Source organism: Oreochromis niloticus, linkage group LG16, assembly GCF_001858045.2.
Source record: "Oreochromis niloticus isolate F11D_XX linkage group LG16, O_niloticus_UMD_NMBU, whole genome shotgun sequence".
NCBI lineage: Eukaryota > Metazoa > Chordata > Actinopteri > Cichliformes > Cichlidae > Oreochromis > Oreochromis niloticus.
The window spans coordinates 24,628,876-24,644,952 of NC_031987.2; the positions used below are offsets into that span (position 1 = coordinate 24,628,876).

General features: G+C 39.1%; 1 protein-coding gene across 2 annotated transcripts in view; it reads left to right on the plus strand.

The window, feature by feature from the left end:
- The window catches only part of LOC100692506 (hydrocephalus-inducing protein homolog), a 55,575-nt gene that overhangs the window by 22,223 nt on the left and 17,275 nt on the right, over window positions 1-16,077 (plus strand). For both annotated transcript variants that reach the window (XM_025903670.1, XM_019352404.2), the window contains exons 34-71: window positions 1,367-1,447; window positions 1,578-1,727; window positions 1,872-2,111; window positions 2,458-2,587; window positions 2,700-2,822; window positions 3,007-3,177; window positions 3,307-3,480; window positions 4,356-4,519; window positions 4,781-4,855; window positions 5,036-5,219; window positions 5,328-5,469; window positions 6,417-6,543; window positions 6,622-6,715; window positions 6,840-6,940; window positions 7,440-7,559; window positions 7,858-8,019; window positions 8,178-8,372; window positions 8,519-8,719; window positions 8,877-9,109; window positions 9,202-9,384; window positions 9,556-9,675; window positions 9,760-9,919; window positions 9,998-10,170; window positions 10,370-10,568; window positions 10,683-10,776; window positions 11,189-11,282; window positions 11,374-11,539; window positions 11,622-11,704; window positions 11,913-12,059; window positions 12,176-12,266; window positions 12,758-12,962; window positions 13,146-13,378; window positions 13,478-13,626; window positions 13,791-13,986; window positions 14,154-14,250; window positions 14,830-15,069; window positions 15,167-15,309; window positions 15,853-16,077. In XM_025903670.1, the coding sequence (XP_025759455.1) occupies window positions 1,367-1,447; window positions 1,578-1,727; window positions 1,872-2,111; window positions 2,458-2,587; window positions 2,700-2,822; window positions 3,007-3,177; window positions 3,307-3,480; window positions 4,356-4,519; window positions 4,781-4,855; window positions 5,036-5,219; window positions 5,328-5,469; window positions 6,417-6,543; window positions 6,622-6,715; window positions 6,840-6,940; window positions 7,440-7,559; window positions 7,858-8,019; window positions 8,178-8,372; window positions 8,519-8,719; window positions 8,877-9,109; window positions 9,202-9,384; window positions 9,556-9,675; window positions 9,760-9,919; window positions 9,998-10,170; window positions 10,370-10,568; window positions 10,683-10,776; window positions 11,189-11,282; window positions 11,374-11,539; window positions 11,622-11,704; window positions 11,913-12,059; window positions 12,176-12,266; window positions 12,758-12,962; window positions 13,146-13,378; window positions 13,478-13,626; window positions 13,791-13,986; window positions 14,154-14,250; window positions 14,830-15,069; window positions 15,167-15,309; window positions 15,853-16,077 (5,865 nt within the window). The remainder of the gene's footprint in view (window positions 1-1,366; window positions 1,448-1,577; window positions 1,728-1,871; window positions 2,112-2,457; window positions 2,588-2,699; window positions 2,823-3,006; window positions 3,178-3,306; window positions 3,481-4,355; window positions 4,520-4,780; window positions 4,856-5,035; window positions 5,220-5,327; window positions 5,470-6,416; window positions 6,544-6,621; window positions 6,716-6,839; window positions 6,941-7,439; window positions 7,560-7,857; window positions 8,020-8,177; window positions 8,373-8,518; window positions 8,720-8,876; window positions 9,110-9,201; window positions 9,385-9,555; window positions 9,676-9,759; window positions 9,920-9,997; window positions 10,171-10,369; window positions 10,569-10,682; window positions 10,777-11,188; window positions 11,283-11,373; window positions 11,540-11,621; window positions 11,705-11,912; window positions 12,060-12,175; window positions 12,267-12,757; window positions 12,963-13,145; window positions 13,379-13,477; window positions 13,627-13,790; window positions 13,987-14,153; window positions 14,251-14,829; window positions 15,070-15,166; window positions 15,310-15,852) is intronic.

The window sequence follows — 16,077 nt, forward strand, 5'->3', positions numbered from 1 at the left end:
TGAATGCACAGTCAAGACTTACCCTTAGATTCCTGACAGATGATTTCACAAATGACAAAAGAGGGCCAAGAGCTTTCATTAAACTGGCCACAAATCTATCAGTGGACAGACCAGGTCTTCTGTTTTATCTCCTTTAAGTTGGAGAAAGTCAGTCATCCAGCCATTAATGGAGTCTAAGCACCTATCCAGGATCTGCAGCTTAGAAGTATATTGGGGATTAAAAGAGATATATAATTGAATATCATCTGCATAGCAGTGATAGCAAAACCTCTTAAAGGTACTAAGAATGTGCTCAGGTGGGAGCAGGAATGTATGTTTACAGTCGTTTTATTACACCTCTGTGTAATGTAAGACATTCTAGGCTTAAAATTATTGCATTTTGAAAAACAATAGTTCATTTTAACCAGGTGAACATAAATTGAGCTGATGTGCAACTTAAAAAATCAGTCGAGACAAGAATCTTTTTGTTTCAACGAACAGTGAAAATCAGAAATAGTTCCGCCAGGTAAAGGTGCTTAAGCCTCAGGCTGGCTGAAACAGAGATTTTCTGTCATGTGGTGCAGGTAAGACAAACTGTCACAAAAACCTGAAAACATTTACAACATGCATGATTGACTTCAGAATGAGAAGGAAGGCATATTTTTGTCCAAAACATAGACTAAGAGATAATAGATCCTGACTGAGTTAGAACAGATACTAAAATATAGTAAGTAGATGCTGTGTGTGTAAAACAGTTATTAACAGTTAATGAACGTGGTTATTTTTATGTATTTAAAAACATATTGGGTTTGTTACTTTCGTTAGTGTTTGTTTTGAAAACATTAATGAATTCAAACATGTTTGAATTACAGTGTGTTCCACTGAGATGAAAAAAATATATGCAATTACAGTAAAATCTATTATTCAAAGCTAACCACGTTTGCAAATTTCTCATCTCTATATTTCTTTTCTTGGACTTGAGCATCCCTATATAATTCACATTCCTTAGTTATCATTACTGGGCCATGGTACAGCCTTTCACTTCATCTCATCTTTTAAATTTGCCCTTTTTACCAGTTCTCGCTTTAATTCAAGTTTCTTCTGATTGGCTGTTCCTCACAATTAACAGTTTTGAACAGCAGGTAAGTCCGGCTGCACACAGCACACAGCTCTAACTGGGCTCACTGTGGTGTCCTCCTACATATGGTTTCCAAGAAATCCGGTAAATTAGTGAATTGTCAGACCTATACATTCCAACCTTTGGTATTCTAAGGGCATGAGTAAATCTCTTTAATTGAAACCAGTTTTGACTTGCAGTAATGCGATGTCATTATATTTAATGACATATTGTTGTGCAAAATGTAAGAATTTCTTTAAAACCCAACAGATGAAGACAATACAGCTGCTGAACCATGAGTCTGTGCCATGTCACTGGAGCATAGCTGAGGAGGTTAAGCCTTTTAAAAAGGTATGACTGTTGTTATTTTATGAATATAAAAAATGGAATCCACAGGCCATCTGTGTCGTGCCAAGAAAGATATCAGATAGAGAGAAGTACAGTAAATGTGATGCCTGCATTTGTTCTTGTTCTCACTCAGATCGATAAGTTCCTGCCCCTCTACAAGCGTAAAAAAGCCTTGCAGGAGCAGCGTCCACCTCCAGTGGTGTTTGAGATGTTTCCCTCCTCTGGTGTGCTGTCCCCTGGTGAAAGGGTCAATGTCCACATAAAGTTCAAGCCTGCTGATGGGGTGAACTGCTTTTAATATTAGAACAATAACTGTTAGATATAATTAGTAGCATAACATCATACTGCTTAATCATGAAAAAGTTGCAAGAGAACATGATATAAAAGATGTCAAAAGACGGACTGATCTGCTCTATTTGTCTTTCAGTGTCCTTACAACAGACGGCTAGTGGTGCGAGTTGCTGACAGCACCCAGGAGGTGTTCATCACAGCTCAGGGTCAGGGTGAAGATCCACATCTCGAGTTCTGCCCGTCGGTACTCGAGCTGGGGCCTTGTCTCCCTGCCAGCACTGACGTTGAAGCTGAGGTTACAGTGAAAAACCCCTGTTCTTTCCCCATTGAGTTTTACTCCCTGGAGTTTGACACACAGTATCTCCAGGAAGAAGAGGTAGCACTTTTTTTTCTAAAGTTTCAGAAATATTGTTGCAAATTTACTTTAAAATGAAGTGCATGATTTTTAAAGGCAAGGCTACAAGTGGTGTAGTAATATGAAGAGATTATGTGATTTCCTTTCATTGATAAAATACAGCATGATTAAAAAGGCATCAGAAAAACACAAAGTAGAAATGGTGTGCAATGCAATTCTGATTGGGTAGTTTTCTTCCACTACAGTTAATCTCACACAGCTTTCCTGAATTAAATTATTTGTTTTTGTCTTTTGCATTATGTGGTGTCTCTAATAAGACATTTTTTCTGGGTTTTTAACTACCCTCTCTTCTCATGGTCACATGCAGATTCTGCGTTTGATGCAGGATTATAAAGACAACAGTGTGTTACTACTTCCTCCACGTGTCCCGGGAGAAGGGCTTCCCTCAGAACTGCTGGACTATTACAAAGAGTATTGGTCCAAGATGAAGGATGAAGGTATCTTTAAAGATACCTAAGCAGCTATTGATAATATACAAACAGTTGTGTTAGCACATATTTGTTTTAATGTCTGTCATAATGTCACTTTTAATCGATCTGTGTGCCCCAGAGCTGAAGGCAGGTATGGATCATGACGATCAAAATGAAGACACACAGGGAGGAAAAAATAAGCCTAAACTAGATGAAGACCACCCAGAAATTAGTGCTACAAGTGTGAAACCACCTGAAATGTGTAAGTACAACAAGTTTCTTCTTTGTTGGTTCTCAGTCATCCAGGCTATGATCACCTTGAGTTGAAAGCAACAGGACTTCTTTGTAATGTCCTTTAAGATGTTTCACTTCTCATCTAGCAGTTTATAAAAAAATGCCATCAGACTTATTTTGATTGTAAAATTAACATTCAAATTCAAATTCAGTTTTCTCAGAATTGACCAGATTGGCGAGCAGCGAGAGTCTAAGACAGTTTGAGATGACCCCTGTCTGCAGAGCAGTTGCCCGACATATGGGTGTTGACCTGTCACCTGAGGCTCTGGTTGCACGCAACTGCAGAGGCATTGCTATTGTCGTATATGGAGCCCCACTGACAGGTTTAAAAACACATTCTGCAATGAAAGAATTTAAATGAAGATAGTGTATAAAACAATCATCCCCAGTCAGTTAACTTGATATAAAAGATGTGTGTGTGTGTGTGTTTCTCCTTTTTTTTTTTTTTTCAGATAAGAGCAGCATAGCAGCTGCTCTGGCACTTCAGTATGGAGCGGTGTGCCTCTGTGTTGATGATGTGGTTACAGATATGCTTTTAAATGGCACTTCACCAGTTAGCCTGACAGCCAGACAACTCTTTGACTTTGCTGCTACAGAGCATGCTCAGAAAAATGCTAAGGAAGCTGGTAAGCTGGAAGCTAGAGAAGCAGCTTGTGATGGAAAAATGAGTAACACCTTTAACTGGTCATTTTCAGTTTTAGGTAAACGGTTAAGAGTTTTTTTGGAATTAACAGTAAAAGTCTGTGTATATTCTTAAACATCCCTCAAAATAATGTTGTCTCACCTTTTTGTTTTTAATTAGACTAAATAACATTGTTGAGAAAAACATCCATTAATTCATTAATTTTCTAGCTGCTTATCCAGTTCAGGGTTGTGGATGGGCTGCAGCGTGATTCAGCTGTCAAAGGAAAAGAGGGTGCGACCCGGGCAGATCGCCAGTTTATTGCATGGTCTGAAAAAAGCATAATCTTTAAAAACCATCCCAAAACACAGATACATGTTTTGAAAACAGAAAGGTTTTAATATGTTTTGAAAACTGAAATTAAATTATGAATTTATCGTTGATGTGAACAGGTCCAAACAAAAGACACAAAAAATAGCCTGATATCAGGCAGCAATGCCAACTCTTCATAGCCTGACTCTCACATCTGCAGCCAGGCAAACACAAAGAGGACAGAAGAGTAAACCTTCTCTATATGTGATTGTTGATTTTTATTAAGCTGTTTTGTTTGTTTTTTCATTTAGCTAAACACATCTTAATAGTTGTACTATAAAGTGATGAAGAAAATGTACATGGCAGTATAAAAACTCACCAGAATTTAGAAAATGGTGTAAAAATGAAAATTTCCTTGGGATTAAACCATTAGAACCTACACTTATTGTATCCTCTGCAGTAAATTAAATGAAGCTTACCCCCATACTTACAGATATTTCAGATCTTTTACAGTAAGGCAGGATGCCAGAGTAGAAGAGTAACTAAAAATTACCCACCTGCTACCAGGTCTGGTCATTGAGGAAACGTCTGGATCAGGACCCACAGCAGCCTCAGATCCAGATTCATCGACTTTTATGCTAAATACAGCCAACAACTGCGAGGACAACAGTAATGAAAACGACTCCAAGGCTCCCCTGATGACGGAAAATCAACACATTGTCCATTCTCTGGTACATTTTCTCGAAGTATCTCCGTATCTGTTGTCTTTGAGCTTTTCACAGGACTTTATTTTGTTTGTTTTTACTTTTTATTTCTGTTTTAATGTATTTCTTTTCTCTATGAATTGGTGGCCTGATCCTTGCTTTGAAGTTAAATAATTCATTTAAATTTCATTTCATTTACATCTCTATACAAAACTATTTTATAAACTGTGAATACAGAGTAATTGTTACTCATAGAAAACCAATTTATTTAGTGTGATTTTGCTTCAGGGAGGAGATGTGACCACACTGAGGAGTCTGTTGCCTGAGCATTTACTGGTTGATATCCTAGCAGAAAGATTTCAGGTGAGGTGAAACATCCTATTACACTGTGTAAACATTGTGTGTATATACAGAAAAGTACAAACTGAAGAACTCTTAGCCAATGGTGTGCATTAATTTGGCGCAAATAAGAATGTTTTCTCTCATGTTTCTCTATTTATTTTGTAATTCTCACTAATGTTTGTGCTTACGTTGTGATTACAGTTAAGCGATTGTTATCGTGGAATAGTGATTGATGGCCTGGACTCAGCGTACACTCGGGTTCCAGCGAGCACTCTGCAGGTTGTTCTCAAGGCCTTAACTAACCGCCAACACATCTATTTGGTCAACTTATCTGACTCTTATACAGCCCTGAAGGCACGGGAAAGAGCTCAAAGAGAAGCTGAAGGTAAAATATTTACAGACAGAAATTCTTATACCTGTGAACAGAACTCATAGTTGTCATGTTTATGTATTGAATTAGATAAATGACCAAAACTGTGTGTGTGTGTTTCAGAGGCTCTGCAGAAGGAGAAAGCTGCCAGGGAGGAACAATGGCTACAGGAAATGGATGAGGAGGAGTATAATGCTCTGCCACAGGAGGTGAAGGAGCACATTAACAAAAAACACAGAGAGGAATTCCGACAGCAGAAGTTCAGGTACTGACAATATTTATTTTTTTCAGTGAGGTTTTAATTTCTAGTTTTACTAAACTGCACAAAGTCAAAACTGATGTTTTAGCTTGATGAAATGGACACAGTCATCAATGGTATGATCAACATGCCTAGTGAGGCTCAGTTCTCTGGGTGAAAATGCCTTGTTGATGTCAGAGTAGGGCTGCTCAATTAATCGAATTTTAATCTAAATTACGATCTGGGCTTTCAATGATCATTAAAAATGACTGAGCCGATTATTAGCACCTCCCTCGTGCTTTACTCTCGAAACAAGGATGTCCCCGAATCCTTGTTTACTATGTTATGAAGAATTTAGGCACTTCTGAAAGCAAAAGGGAGCCCAAGCCAGTGATAGCATTACATGCCTAATAAAGTCATCATAAATGATAAGGGAGGTACAGAGTGGTTAATCCATGTAATACAGATGATTAAATTAAATTTCATATTTAAGTTGTTAAGAAGAAAAAGAAAATATAAACACCAATTATGAAAAATAGCAGATTGGACTGAATAAGTTCTGCAATGAACACTTCCAGTTTTTAACATTAGTCTGAAAGGTGAATTTTTAATCAAAATGGCGTATTCAAATAATACAAACAAGCATAATAAATACGTAATATGTGGTTTAACAATTATATAAATCATGGTTTAGAACATGGCATAAGCCACTATAACCACATTTTAAGGTATTTGATGTCATTCATTATCTGCTTAAACCAGTTATAGACTTAGATTTACTATATCTACCATGTAATAAAAGCCCTCATAGTGATCATAAATATAGAGACTTGAAACTAGTTCTTGTTTCCTTCTACGTCTAGGAATATTGTGCACAGTTTTATTTATGCTGAGCATGCACACTTTCACTCAAATACCAGGAATATATTCAAGTTCAAATGAAAGTAACTAAAAACAATTCACCTGTGTGTAAGGGCGCAGATGGCGAAAGAGCTTGAAGAAAAGAGGCAACAGGAAGAGAACCAAAGGTTGAAAGAGGTGGGAGGAAAGAAGGACATTAAAGAACCATCAAGGAAGAAGAGCTTGCTGGGGGTAAAGCAGGTCTGTATCCAGTCTGAAGACCAGCAAATACAGAGAAAAATTAGAGCACTGAATTATTTTGTCCCATTTCCTCTGTAGTCAACAGGGGCATTGAATGTGCTAAGGGCGTCTTCTGTTAACCACTCCAAAGAGCCACTAGGGGACACAAGAGAGCAATGTCATCTAAGTGAAGGTGCAGACAAGTGTAAAAAAAACATGTAATATTTTATAAAATGTAATATAGAGTAAAAAATGAAACAGTTTATAGAGTGCAGTATAATCAGTTACTGAGTGACTTCTGGTCGTTATTCCTACAGAGCATCATAGCAAAGAGGCTGATGATCCACAGAAGCAGACAGAAGGAACCAAAGGAACCACAGGTTCTCCTCAACCCACAGACACACTGGAGAAAGACAAGGTAGATTAGAGCTTAGCAACGATGTCAACACACTCAACCCCAGTGCATTATTTAAAATGGTAGATATGTATAGTAGACTAGTTACCTACTTTGTAACTTACTGGAGTTTTTATACTGCATGTTTGGGATATATTATTTCATAAGATTGTGCAATGTTATACAACAAATCAGATATGAGGAATAATGGAATAATAAATTGAGATGAGTTCTTACTATTTTAACAACATGTCTGATTTTTTCAAGTATGTTTTGAACACTTACTTGATTTTAATTTGAGAAAAAAGACACTCAAGAAACAAAAGTACTTCTTGTAGGCCTATCTGTTACTGTGTGTGCTGTGAAATCTTCAGCTTCTTTTACTTTAGTTTTTAAAACCACTCAATGAAGAATTAATGATTTACTCTGCAATCCAGTGTGTCTTGCATTCTGCACAGGATCTAATTACATTAAAGTATTTAATTTTGCTTTTATATCTAACATGAATTGTGTTTGTTGCCAGAATACAGAAACTGTAAATGTGAAGAGTGCAGGAGAAGAAAAAGAGTTGAAAGATGGAAAACAAGCAGGGGAGAGGAATCAAAAAGACAGAGCAAGAAGACAGAGCTTACCTGCTGGGAAGGTTTGTGCAAACATGCCATTTAAGGGCTCTTTGTTAAGTCAATAACATAAAACCCGAGGCCTGTATTACAAAGCAGGATTTAGTCCAAGTAACTTCGGGTCCAATCCTGGGTTTTCCGTACTTCTTATTCAGATGCTTCTTACTCGCCTTGGTTACTTATGCTGTAAACCTAACTTGTTCTGGTGCACATTATGTTCTACATTAGAGGTTAACAGACTCACATCATTGCCTACTAACCATTCAAGTGCCACCATTCATTCATTCTCCATTCTCCATTGCTCACCATACCCCCATTCAGTCCCGGGTGGAGAACCTGCAGTCTCAGTTCTGTCAATACGAGGAGAGCCAAGCCCTGGTGGAACATATCCTGCACCACTGGGACCGGCGCCGGGGATTGTTGTTGGTCCCACTCCCCACTGAAGATGCTTTAGGGTCAGCTGAAGTTATAACAGAGAAGCAGGTGTGTTAGGTGGCCAACACACCTGGTGGTCCTCCACCAGTGGCCCTCCAATCCCTCCTTTTTTTTAACTTAAATGTAAGACTGCTTGGAAAATTGGAAAGGTGTGCTATATTTCTTTATCCTTGTTTGAATCCAAAATATTTTTTCCATCTACACAGTCCTCTGCTGATAAGAAGAGCAGGAGAGTCTGTAACAAGCTCATATCACCTTTGCACAGTCAAATAGCGGGACTGTCAGAAGCAGAGAAGGCAGAAGACAAGGCATCTCCTCTGGACATTCCATATATTGTGTTAAATGTAACAGAAAAAGACTACATGAGCATCATAAGCAGCTCTTTGCCTCCCCTAGATGAGGTATGGCAAACATTTCACAGATCTTTCATTTTTATAAAATTATTAATTATGTTTCTGTTGAAAATTTTCCCTCATGGAATTGTTCTTTATGGAATTGTTTAAGATGAACTCCTAATCTATTTTCTTCTCTGCTTTGGTCTCATTAGGTGTTGGATGATTTAGGGATAGGTCCTAGTGGCCCTCCAATCCCTCCTCCTGTCACCTTCTCTGTCGTTCCTTTTCCCAAAAAAAGAGAGCAAGCTAAACTAGAACAGACCTGTTTCACCTTCCTGATTCCTTCACGGCTGGATGAAAAGAACAAGGACAAGAAAGAGGACGAGCTTCAAGCATCCGTTGTAAAGTTAGCGGTAATGTCTATACAAAAAAACCATTTGAGGCAAAATCTGAAATATAAGCAACTTGGACCTCATGTCCATTTAACCCACACAAGCTTATTCTGGTGTTAAAAGCATGAAATTTTAGATTTTCAAGTCAGAACACTGTTTGTCTGCTGTTTTTGTAAAGGAAGAGGCAGCAGGCTCTAAAAGTCATGGCAAGGCCACCATTAAGGACAGTGCAGTGGCGAAGGACAAGGATAAAACGGGCCGAGAGATTCACAGGAGTAAGAAACAGACTTCCGCCAAAACAAAAGCACAGGGACCAGACCGTCTCGGGTCACGTTCACATGCTTCCTTCCACCCTGAGGACACTGACCAAGAAGAACATCAAGCAAACTTGGAACAAAAACGCAGCCATATGTAAGACGTACTGCAGAATCACTGATGTTCATTAGTGTTTTTTAATTTGTTGTTGGTGCTGCTTGTCTGAGTGTGTGCTTCTATGCATTTAGTCTGACAGCATTTCGCTGGGTTGTGCCAGCTGGCGGTGAGGCGGTACTCAAGATCTGGTTCTACTCAGAGTCCCCAGGAACCTTTAAACATACCTTCAACTTTGAGATAGTCGGGACCCGGAGACTCAACCAGCTCATCTGCAGAGGAGTTTCTACCTATCCTTCCATCAGCAGCGATTACACGTCAGTCTGCATAGTGTGATGAACTAATGTAGTGAAATAACTGCAAACAGAGAGGTTGTAGTTGGTGTGTTGTGTTCTGCTTCACTTTGTAAAAATCTAGATCTATTTTTCACAGATGAATTAAGTGTGAAGCTTTTTCATAGTCTGACGTTTTGTGTGTGATTTCCACAGGACTGTGTTTCCCCACAGTAAGAAAGTCACTCAAACTAAAGAATTGCTTCCTAAGACCTATGTAATTAAACCTGGATACTTTGAGTTTGGACCTTTGCTCTGTGGCAAGACCAGAGACAGGTGAGAGGCAGAACGATGGCTGTAAATGGTTTCATGTGGTTGTGGTTTTCTTTGTATTTACAGATTCACGTGTCTGTTTTCTAGATACAAGGAAAACAGGTATCCCGAGAACTCAGAGAAGCTGGTGATTCACAATAACTCATGTCTGGAGGCTGAGGTCCAATTCAGTTTCAAGCATGATATGCAGGCCACCACATATCTGTTGGACCCCCCAGCCATGACCCTCAAACCGAACCAGAAACAGGTAGAATAGCACTAATGCTGTCTGATAATTTTACTTTACTTTCTCTACTTACATTTAAATATTTTTCCACCCTACAAGGAGTTGATGCTTTGGTCGTACCCAACAAAAGTAGGACAAATGAAGGACAGCTTGATTTGCCAGATCAAAGACAATCCTGAGCTTGTGGTCATTGAGCTTTCGTGCTGGGGCGTTCGGCCAGAGTTGGAGTTGGAAAGCAAGCATTTGCACTTTGACAGGATTTTGCTGCACAGGTACCAATATATACAGCAGTAATTCAGGGAACACTCGTAACTATTGCTCAGTTTACAGATTCACAAGTGAATTTGAAAAAAAAATCAAGAAATTTCTCCTCAAGAAAGGAGCTTCATGATAAAATCCAAATATGCTACAGTGGATAATTTGCGATTTCTCTCTCTTCACCCAACCTTTTTTTTTTTTTATCCTGCCCAGGAGGGACAGCCGCAGCATTATGATGTATAATAAGACAGCTCTGCCAGTGTCCTGGAGACTGCAGGGTGTGGAAGAGTTGGGTGATGAGTTCACTGTGCCACAAGATCAGGGCATCATCTCACCAAACTCTTCTTTCCCTTTGAGCTTGCGCTTCAGAGCCCGAAGGCCACTCAATATTAAGAGAATCTTACGTCTGGAGGTAGAGTACAACCAGAGCAGTACTCATGGTGTAGTTAATAAATAACATGAAATACATGAATATATTATAGACGTGTTATACACACAGAAGTACATCATGTGGGGTTTTTTCCAGGTATCCGATGTGGAGAAAATTCTAGGTGTTGTATACACTGAAAATATTCAGGTTACTGCCGAAGCCTATGACGTGGACCTGGAAATCAGTCCAGGTACAAATGAAACAGCTTTTCGTTTAAAAAAGTGAATTTGGGCCTTTTATTGATTTAAATGCAGTAAACGATCCGTTTTTGACCGTTTTGAACCTGCACTTCCATTCTCCGCATTTTATGCAAAGGAAGGAGTCACATAAAAATGATATTTAAGTTGAAAAAATGTAACAAGGATGTTACAGTAACTGAAAATCCATCATACAGACACTGTTATATACATTTATATTTCCTTAAATAATGAAAATTAAGTAGAGCTGCCTTTTTATCATGAGGAAATATTTTTGTCACAGAGAACCGGCATCTAACGCAGTTAAGAACCATTAACAGATAGCACTGCAAAATGACTGACTGAGTGGGTGGCAGGATATAATAACGACCAATAATGTACTACATGCTCATGTTTCTATGTCAGATGGCTGTCTTAATTTTGGAACCATCAGAGTCTTTGAGGAGGTCAGACTATCTCTCAGATTGAAAAACCAAGGAAAATATGAAGTATCATACAAGTGAGTTTAAACTGATAGTTTTTGCAATATTTTATTCATATAAAGGTTTTCATGGAAGGGTCGTTTAATTTTATTGTTCTCTTATCACAAGGTTTAATGTCGAGCAGACAGACCCAGCGCAGCCAGACCTAAACTCCATTTTCAAAGTGTCTCCTCAGTGTGGTAGTCTGATGCCCAACAAGCCCACAACAGTGAACATCGTCTTCAAACCTGATGTGGAAGTGTTCATTAAAGACCAACCTATCCTGCCTTGCCAGGTTTGATCCATAAAAAGTAAAAACTTTATTTAAAAGATTGAAATAATTGATAGCTGACACTGAGTGAGCTCATCTTTTGCAGGTGATTGAACCGAGCATTGGGACAGGAGGAGAAACTGTAGCTATCGTGGCGATCAGGGTATCAGCCCGATCTGTTTTCACCAGGTGAAGGCCGATTCATGCTCTCATTAATTCTGCACTATTAATATATTACTTATTAATAGTGCAGAAACATTATTGTATTAGCACAGTTAGTATAGAATTTGAAAAACTGTGTTTCTTTCATCTCATTTCCAGCCTCTTATTTTGTTCATATGAAGCAGCTTAGTAGTTGTTTTTTTGTTTTTGGTGTTTTATGGTCGTCTCTCTTCAGGTACAAGATCACACCTTCATCTGACTTGAACTTTGGTCCTCTGATCTATGGCAACAAGAAAAGCCAAAGCTTCACCATCGAAAACAATGGGGTCTTTGAGGCCTCTTTCACCATCTGCCGCAGGATCACAGATCCCGTGAGGACAGGGTAGGCCGACAGAACACACAAAAACAACAGTTTTAGTTTTAGTTTTCACAAAACAAAATTTTGTAACATTTAATGTTAATAAATTTTGTTTTTTGCTCTTTACATTCTGGCCTCAGGGGTCCAGGTAAGACAATATCAAGAGAGACCCTTTCAGGGAGGCCTAATGCTGCCAAAATACCACCAGAATCCTTTCAGAGTTTTCTTCAGGTGAGAGAACGCTGGTGAATTTCACACCAGTGACATCGCCTGATAGATGGTCCTGTTTGTGGTTTTACAGTCATTGGACTCTTCATTAATTTTCTTAGAGTTACATTTTCTGTTTATTTTGAGGTGAGACAAGCTAATAATTAATCCCAAAACAGTCCTGACATTTTGTCTTTCAGTTCCTTTGAGTTGTTATGGATTTACAAAAGTAAAACAGACAACATAGACATTGAAAAGGTCTATAAAGTGAATTAATATTAAAATGATAAAACCCCTTAATTTTAACAGGGAAGCAATACAAAAAATGGTGATGATGGTCATGAAATAAAATTGTGTATAATTTTGTGTCTTTGATTTTTATGCTTAAGAATTTTTAAAGCAAAATAAACTAAATTCTGCTCTTTGACATTAAATTTGATTTCTTTTTCTAAATACTCATTTCAGTATTCTCATCACCTCTCATTGCTTCCTCTCATTTTCCTGAATTCTTCCAGAATCGCCTCAGCGTGGGTATGTTCTCAGTGTCTCCCTGCATTGGGAGCCTACAGCCAGGGTCTCAGCAGCTGGTGACAGTGGACTGTGCAGCTGAACAGCTGGGCAGGTGGAGCCAGGGTCTGCACATTGACATCATTGGGCGTGACCCCTCAGACCATCCTGATGGCATACCCTACACACTGCTGGCTGAAGTCTGCAAGCCAGGTGAAAGCTGTATGATTCTTTTTTGATCAGTAAACCTGGTCAGGCTCAGCTCTGCAGTCCTGAAATTACCAAAAGCATATTAAAAAGGTTTTTGATCAAAAATTAAATTCTGTTCTAAACTTACTGCTAGCTGTTCTTTGATTTAAATCATATTATATCTAGCTCTTTTTTTTTTGTTTCTAGGCATAGTATTGGATATGGCCTCCATCTTTGAGGAACACCATCTGTGCTGCAGCACTAGCCAGCTTTCTTCAGAGCAGTTTTGCAGTGCTGAAGGGATTTTTGTGCTGGATGAAAATAAGTTTATCTTCAACAAAATCCTGGTGGGTCAAACCAGCCGAGCTCGCTTCAAGCTCACCAACAGCAGCAAGGTCCCCTGCATGCTCAGCTTGGCCATCAGAAGTGCTGGGCCTAAGGTGAAGTCTTTAAAGTCACAAGGATAAATGTATATAGGACTGTTTCTGTCTATCATAATGTAGGTAGAAGTTTGAGTCTAAAATATGTATGTTTTACAGTCATCCCGACACATTGAGGTCTTTGACTTGCCTGTGACAACACTGAGCATTCCCAGCCTCTCGCACGCGTTTCCTGTTGTCACCTTCACACCTCAGGCAATGCAGCATTACAGTGCTGTGTTTGAGGCCAAGGTGGAGGGAAGTGGGAGGTAAAGAAGCAAATGACTGTGTATGCCACTGCAGTGTTGTCTTTAGTTTTTCTATGCCTTTTTTTTCCCCCTGTTACTACTGTATATAATAACAGAGTAACAGCACCGGTTGTTTTCTGCTGCTGACTTCTCCCACCCTGCTCTCTTCTCTCTGCTGGATTAAGAGTGACACCCACAAATAAGACCAGCGTGCTGGAGTTTGACCTTTTGGGACAAGGCACTCTGCCCAGTGTTTGCGTGGTACGTCCAGGTCTGAGGGGCAGTAAAGGAAGCCCAGTGCTGCACTTCAGACAGGTACCGGTAGGGCGCAGACATATCCGACCCCTGGTGCTGCTAAATAATGGAAATGTTCCAGCTGAGGTGAGAGGAGGGAAAAATGCCAAATTTCGTCTGTTTACCCATTTGAAATTCAGTAAAACCAAATTATACCAAAATATAAATATTATTATTTACAATGCATTCATAAACATAAACAGTCTAGGTAGAATTTCATGAATAATGAATGTGTTTTCTGAAAATGTGTATAGGTCCAGATTGACATGCTGGATGAGCATGGTGTGTTCACCCTAAAAGCTGCGTCTGACAACGTTAACACCTCCGTGGACTCCACACAGCGTGCTTCAGGTAAATAAAACTTATATTTGTGAAACTACGCCTACAGAAAAATGCACTGTAATTTTAACTGTAATGTTTTAATGCTCATTTTACTACAGCACGCTAAAGGTAAAGCTGACATTTCTTTAATCTGAGCACACACACTGAATCCTTCATGCAGTGAAGCTTGCCTGCTCACTATTGTCTAACTCATGATCAAATCAGTCACTTAGATGAAGTAGACTTCCTGACACATTGCAGAAATTGAGTTCTTAAGGCTGTAGTGTGACTTTCTCTCCTAAGTGCCCATCTTAACATTGCTGGGTATGGTCTTACATATTGTTGTAAGGATTCATCGCATTAGCTGGCAGTTTTTCATGGTCCATGAGCATCAACGTGACCTTATTCCAAGAACTTCCCATTCAATTTATGTCCCAATTTATGATTTATGGATCCTAACCGACATGACTCGGTTTTACCGTCTTTTCTTTGAGGTCAAGTGTGATCTTGTTTTAGTTTAACAAATGCACTGAAAACTAGTGGGTGAGGCTTTAAACCATTCACACTTCCCCCTCCTCAGTGATTTCTGACATTTTTCCTTCTCCACAGAGCACAAATCGGTGCACAGAGTAAACCTAAAGCTGAAGATTAATGAACCAGTGGAGATTGAGGTTGGCTTCTGCTCTGATAAACCCTTGAGTGTCAAGGCAAAAATGTCACTGCAAGTGAAGGACAATCAGCAGAGCAACACTACAATAGAAGTAACAGGAGAGGCTTACCAGCCAATCATCTCTCTAGATCACATCAGCAGGTCGTTGCAGGACATAGATCATGAAGATGAAGAAGAAGGTGTGGCAAGAGATTTTTTTACAAAACCTCCTAATCTTGTGATTTAGTGCAACAGAAGCTCGAGTCTTTTATTAAAAACCTAATTTCTCGTTTATAGGTAATTATGAGGTGCTGAATTTTGGTGACTGCCATGTAAACGTTCCATACAAAGAAAGTTTTACTATGACCAACCACAGCAGCAGCCAGGTGCTGAGGTTTGAGTGGCCCCCTGGTGGACCTCATGTCAGCTTTTCACCACAGGTAAAACATCAACAAAGTGGCAGAGACTTTAAAACTGTTAAATGGTGGAGCCAAAAAATACTTTTTCATAGCAGTGATAAAATGTACATTGTCAAAAGTTGCTGGTTAGTTTGGCATTATTTTTGAAACAAAATAATGCCTCAGTGCAATCAACATTTCTCTTGTGCAATAATTAAATAATTTGTGGTTTTAAATATGTACCAATGACTTTATATTCATTTATTGATTATATTTGCTCTTTTTAAACTTTGTATTGATGGTTTTTTTGTTTTTATGTGAGTTTGTGCAACACAATTTCATTCTGCAATGCATATTTGAGGTAGTGCTGACAACAACAACAATAAAAAAATCTTGAATCAAACCAGCATCAACAAATAGTCACATATGGGGGTAGATGCTGTTAACTCCTAATACAGCCATAGACATTATTTCTGAACACTTGCAATTCCTTTCCTAAGACTTTATTGATTGTAGTAATTTTCCATTTTCTCTTGCTTGATTTACTGCCGGCTCAGGAAAACATTTAGCTGCTTGTTGTTACAGGTGGGACACCTTCATGCTGGTTGCTCTAAGGAAGTGATTGTCACATTTAGCTCCAGCGAGCCAGTGACTCTGTCTCAGCTGCAAATGAGATGTAAGGTTTGCCAGGTGGAGTTCCAGCAGCCTGTAGAGGAGGTAGCTGACTGGGATGACCGACACAAGACGGTACACTGGCTGAGTTCTTCAGAGAAAGCTTCAGATGTATCCAAACAGGCTGTAAAGGACAAG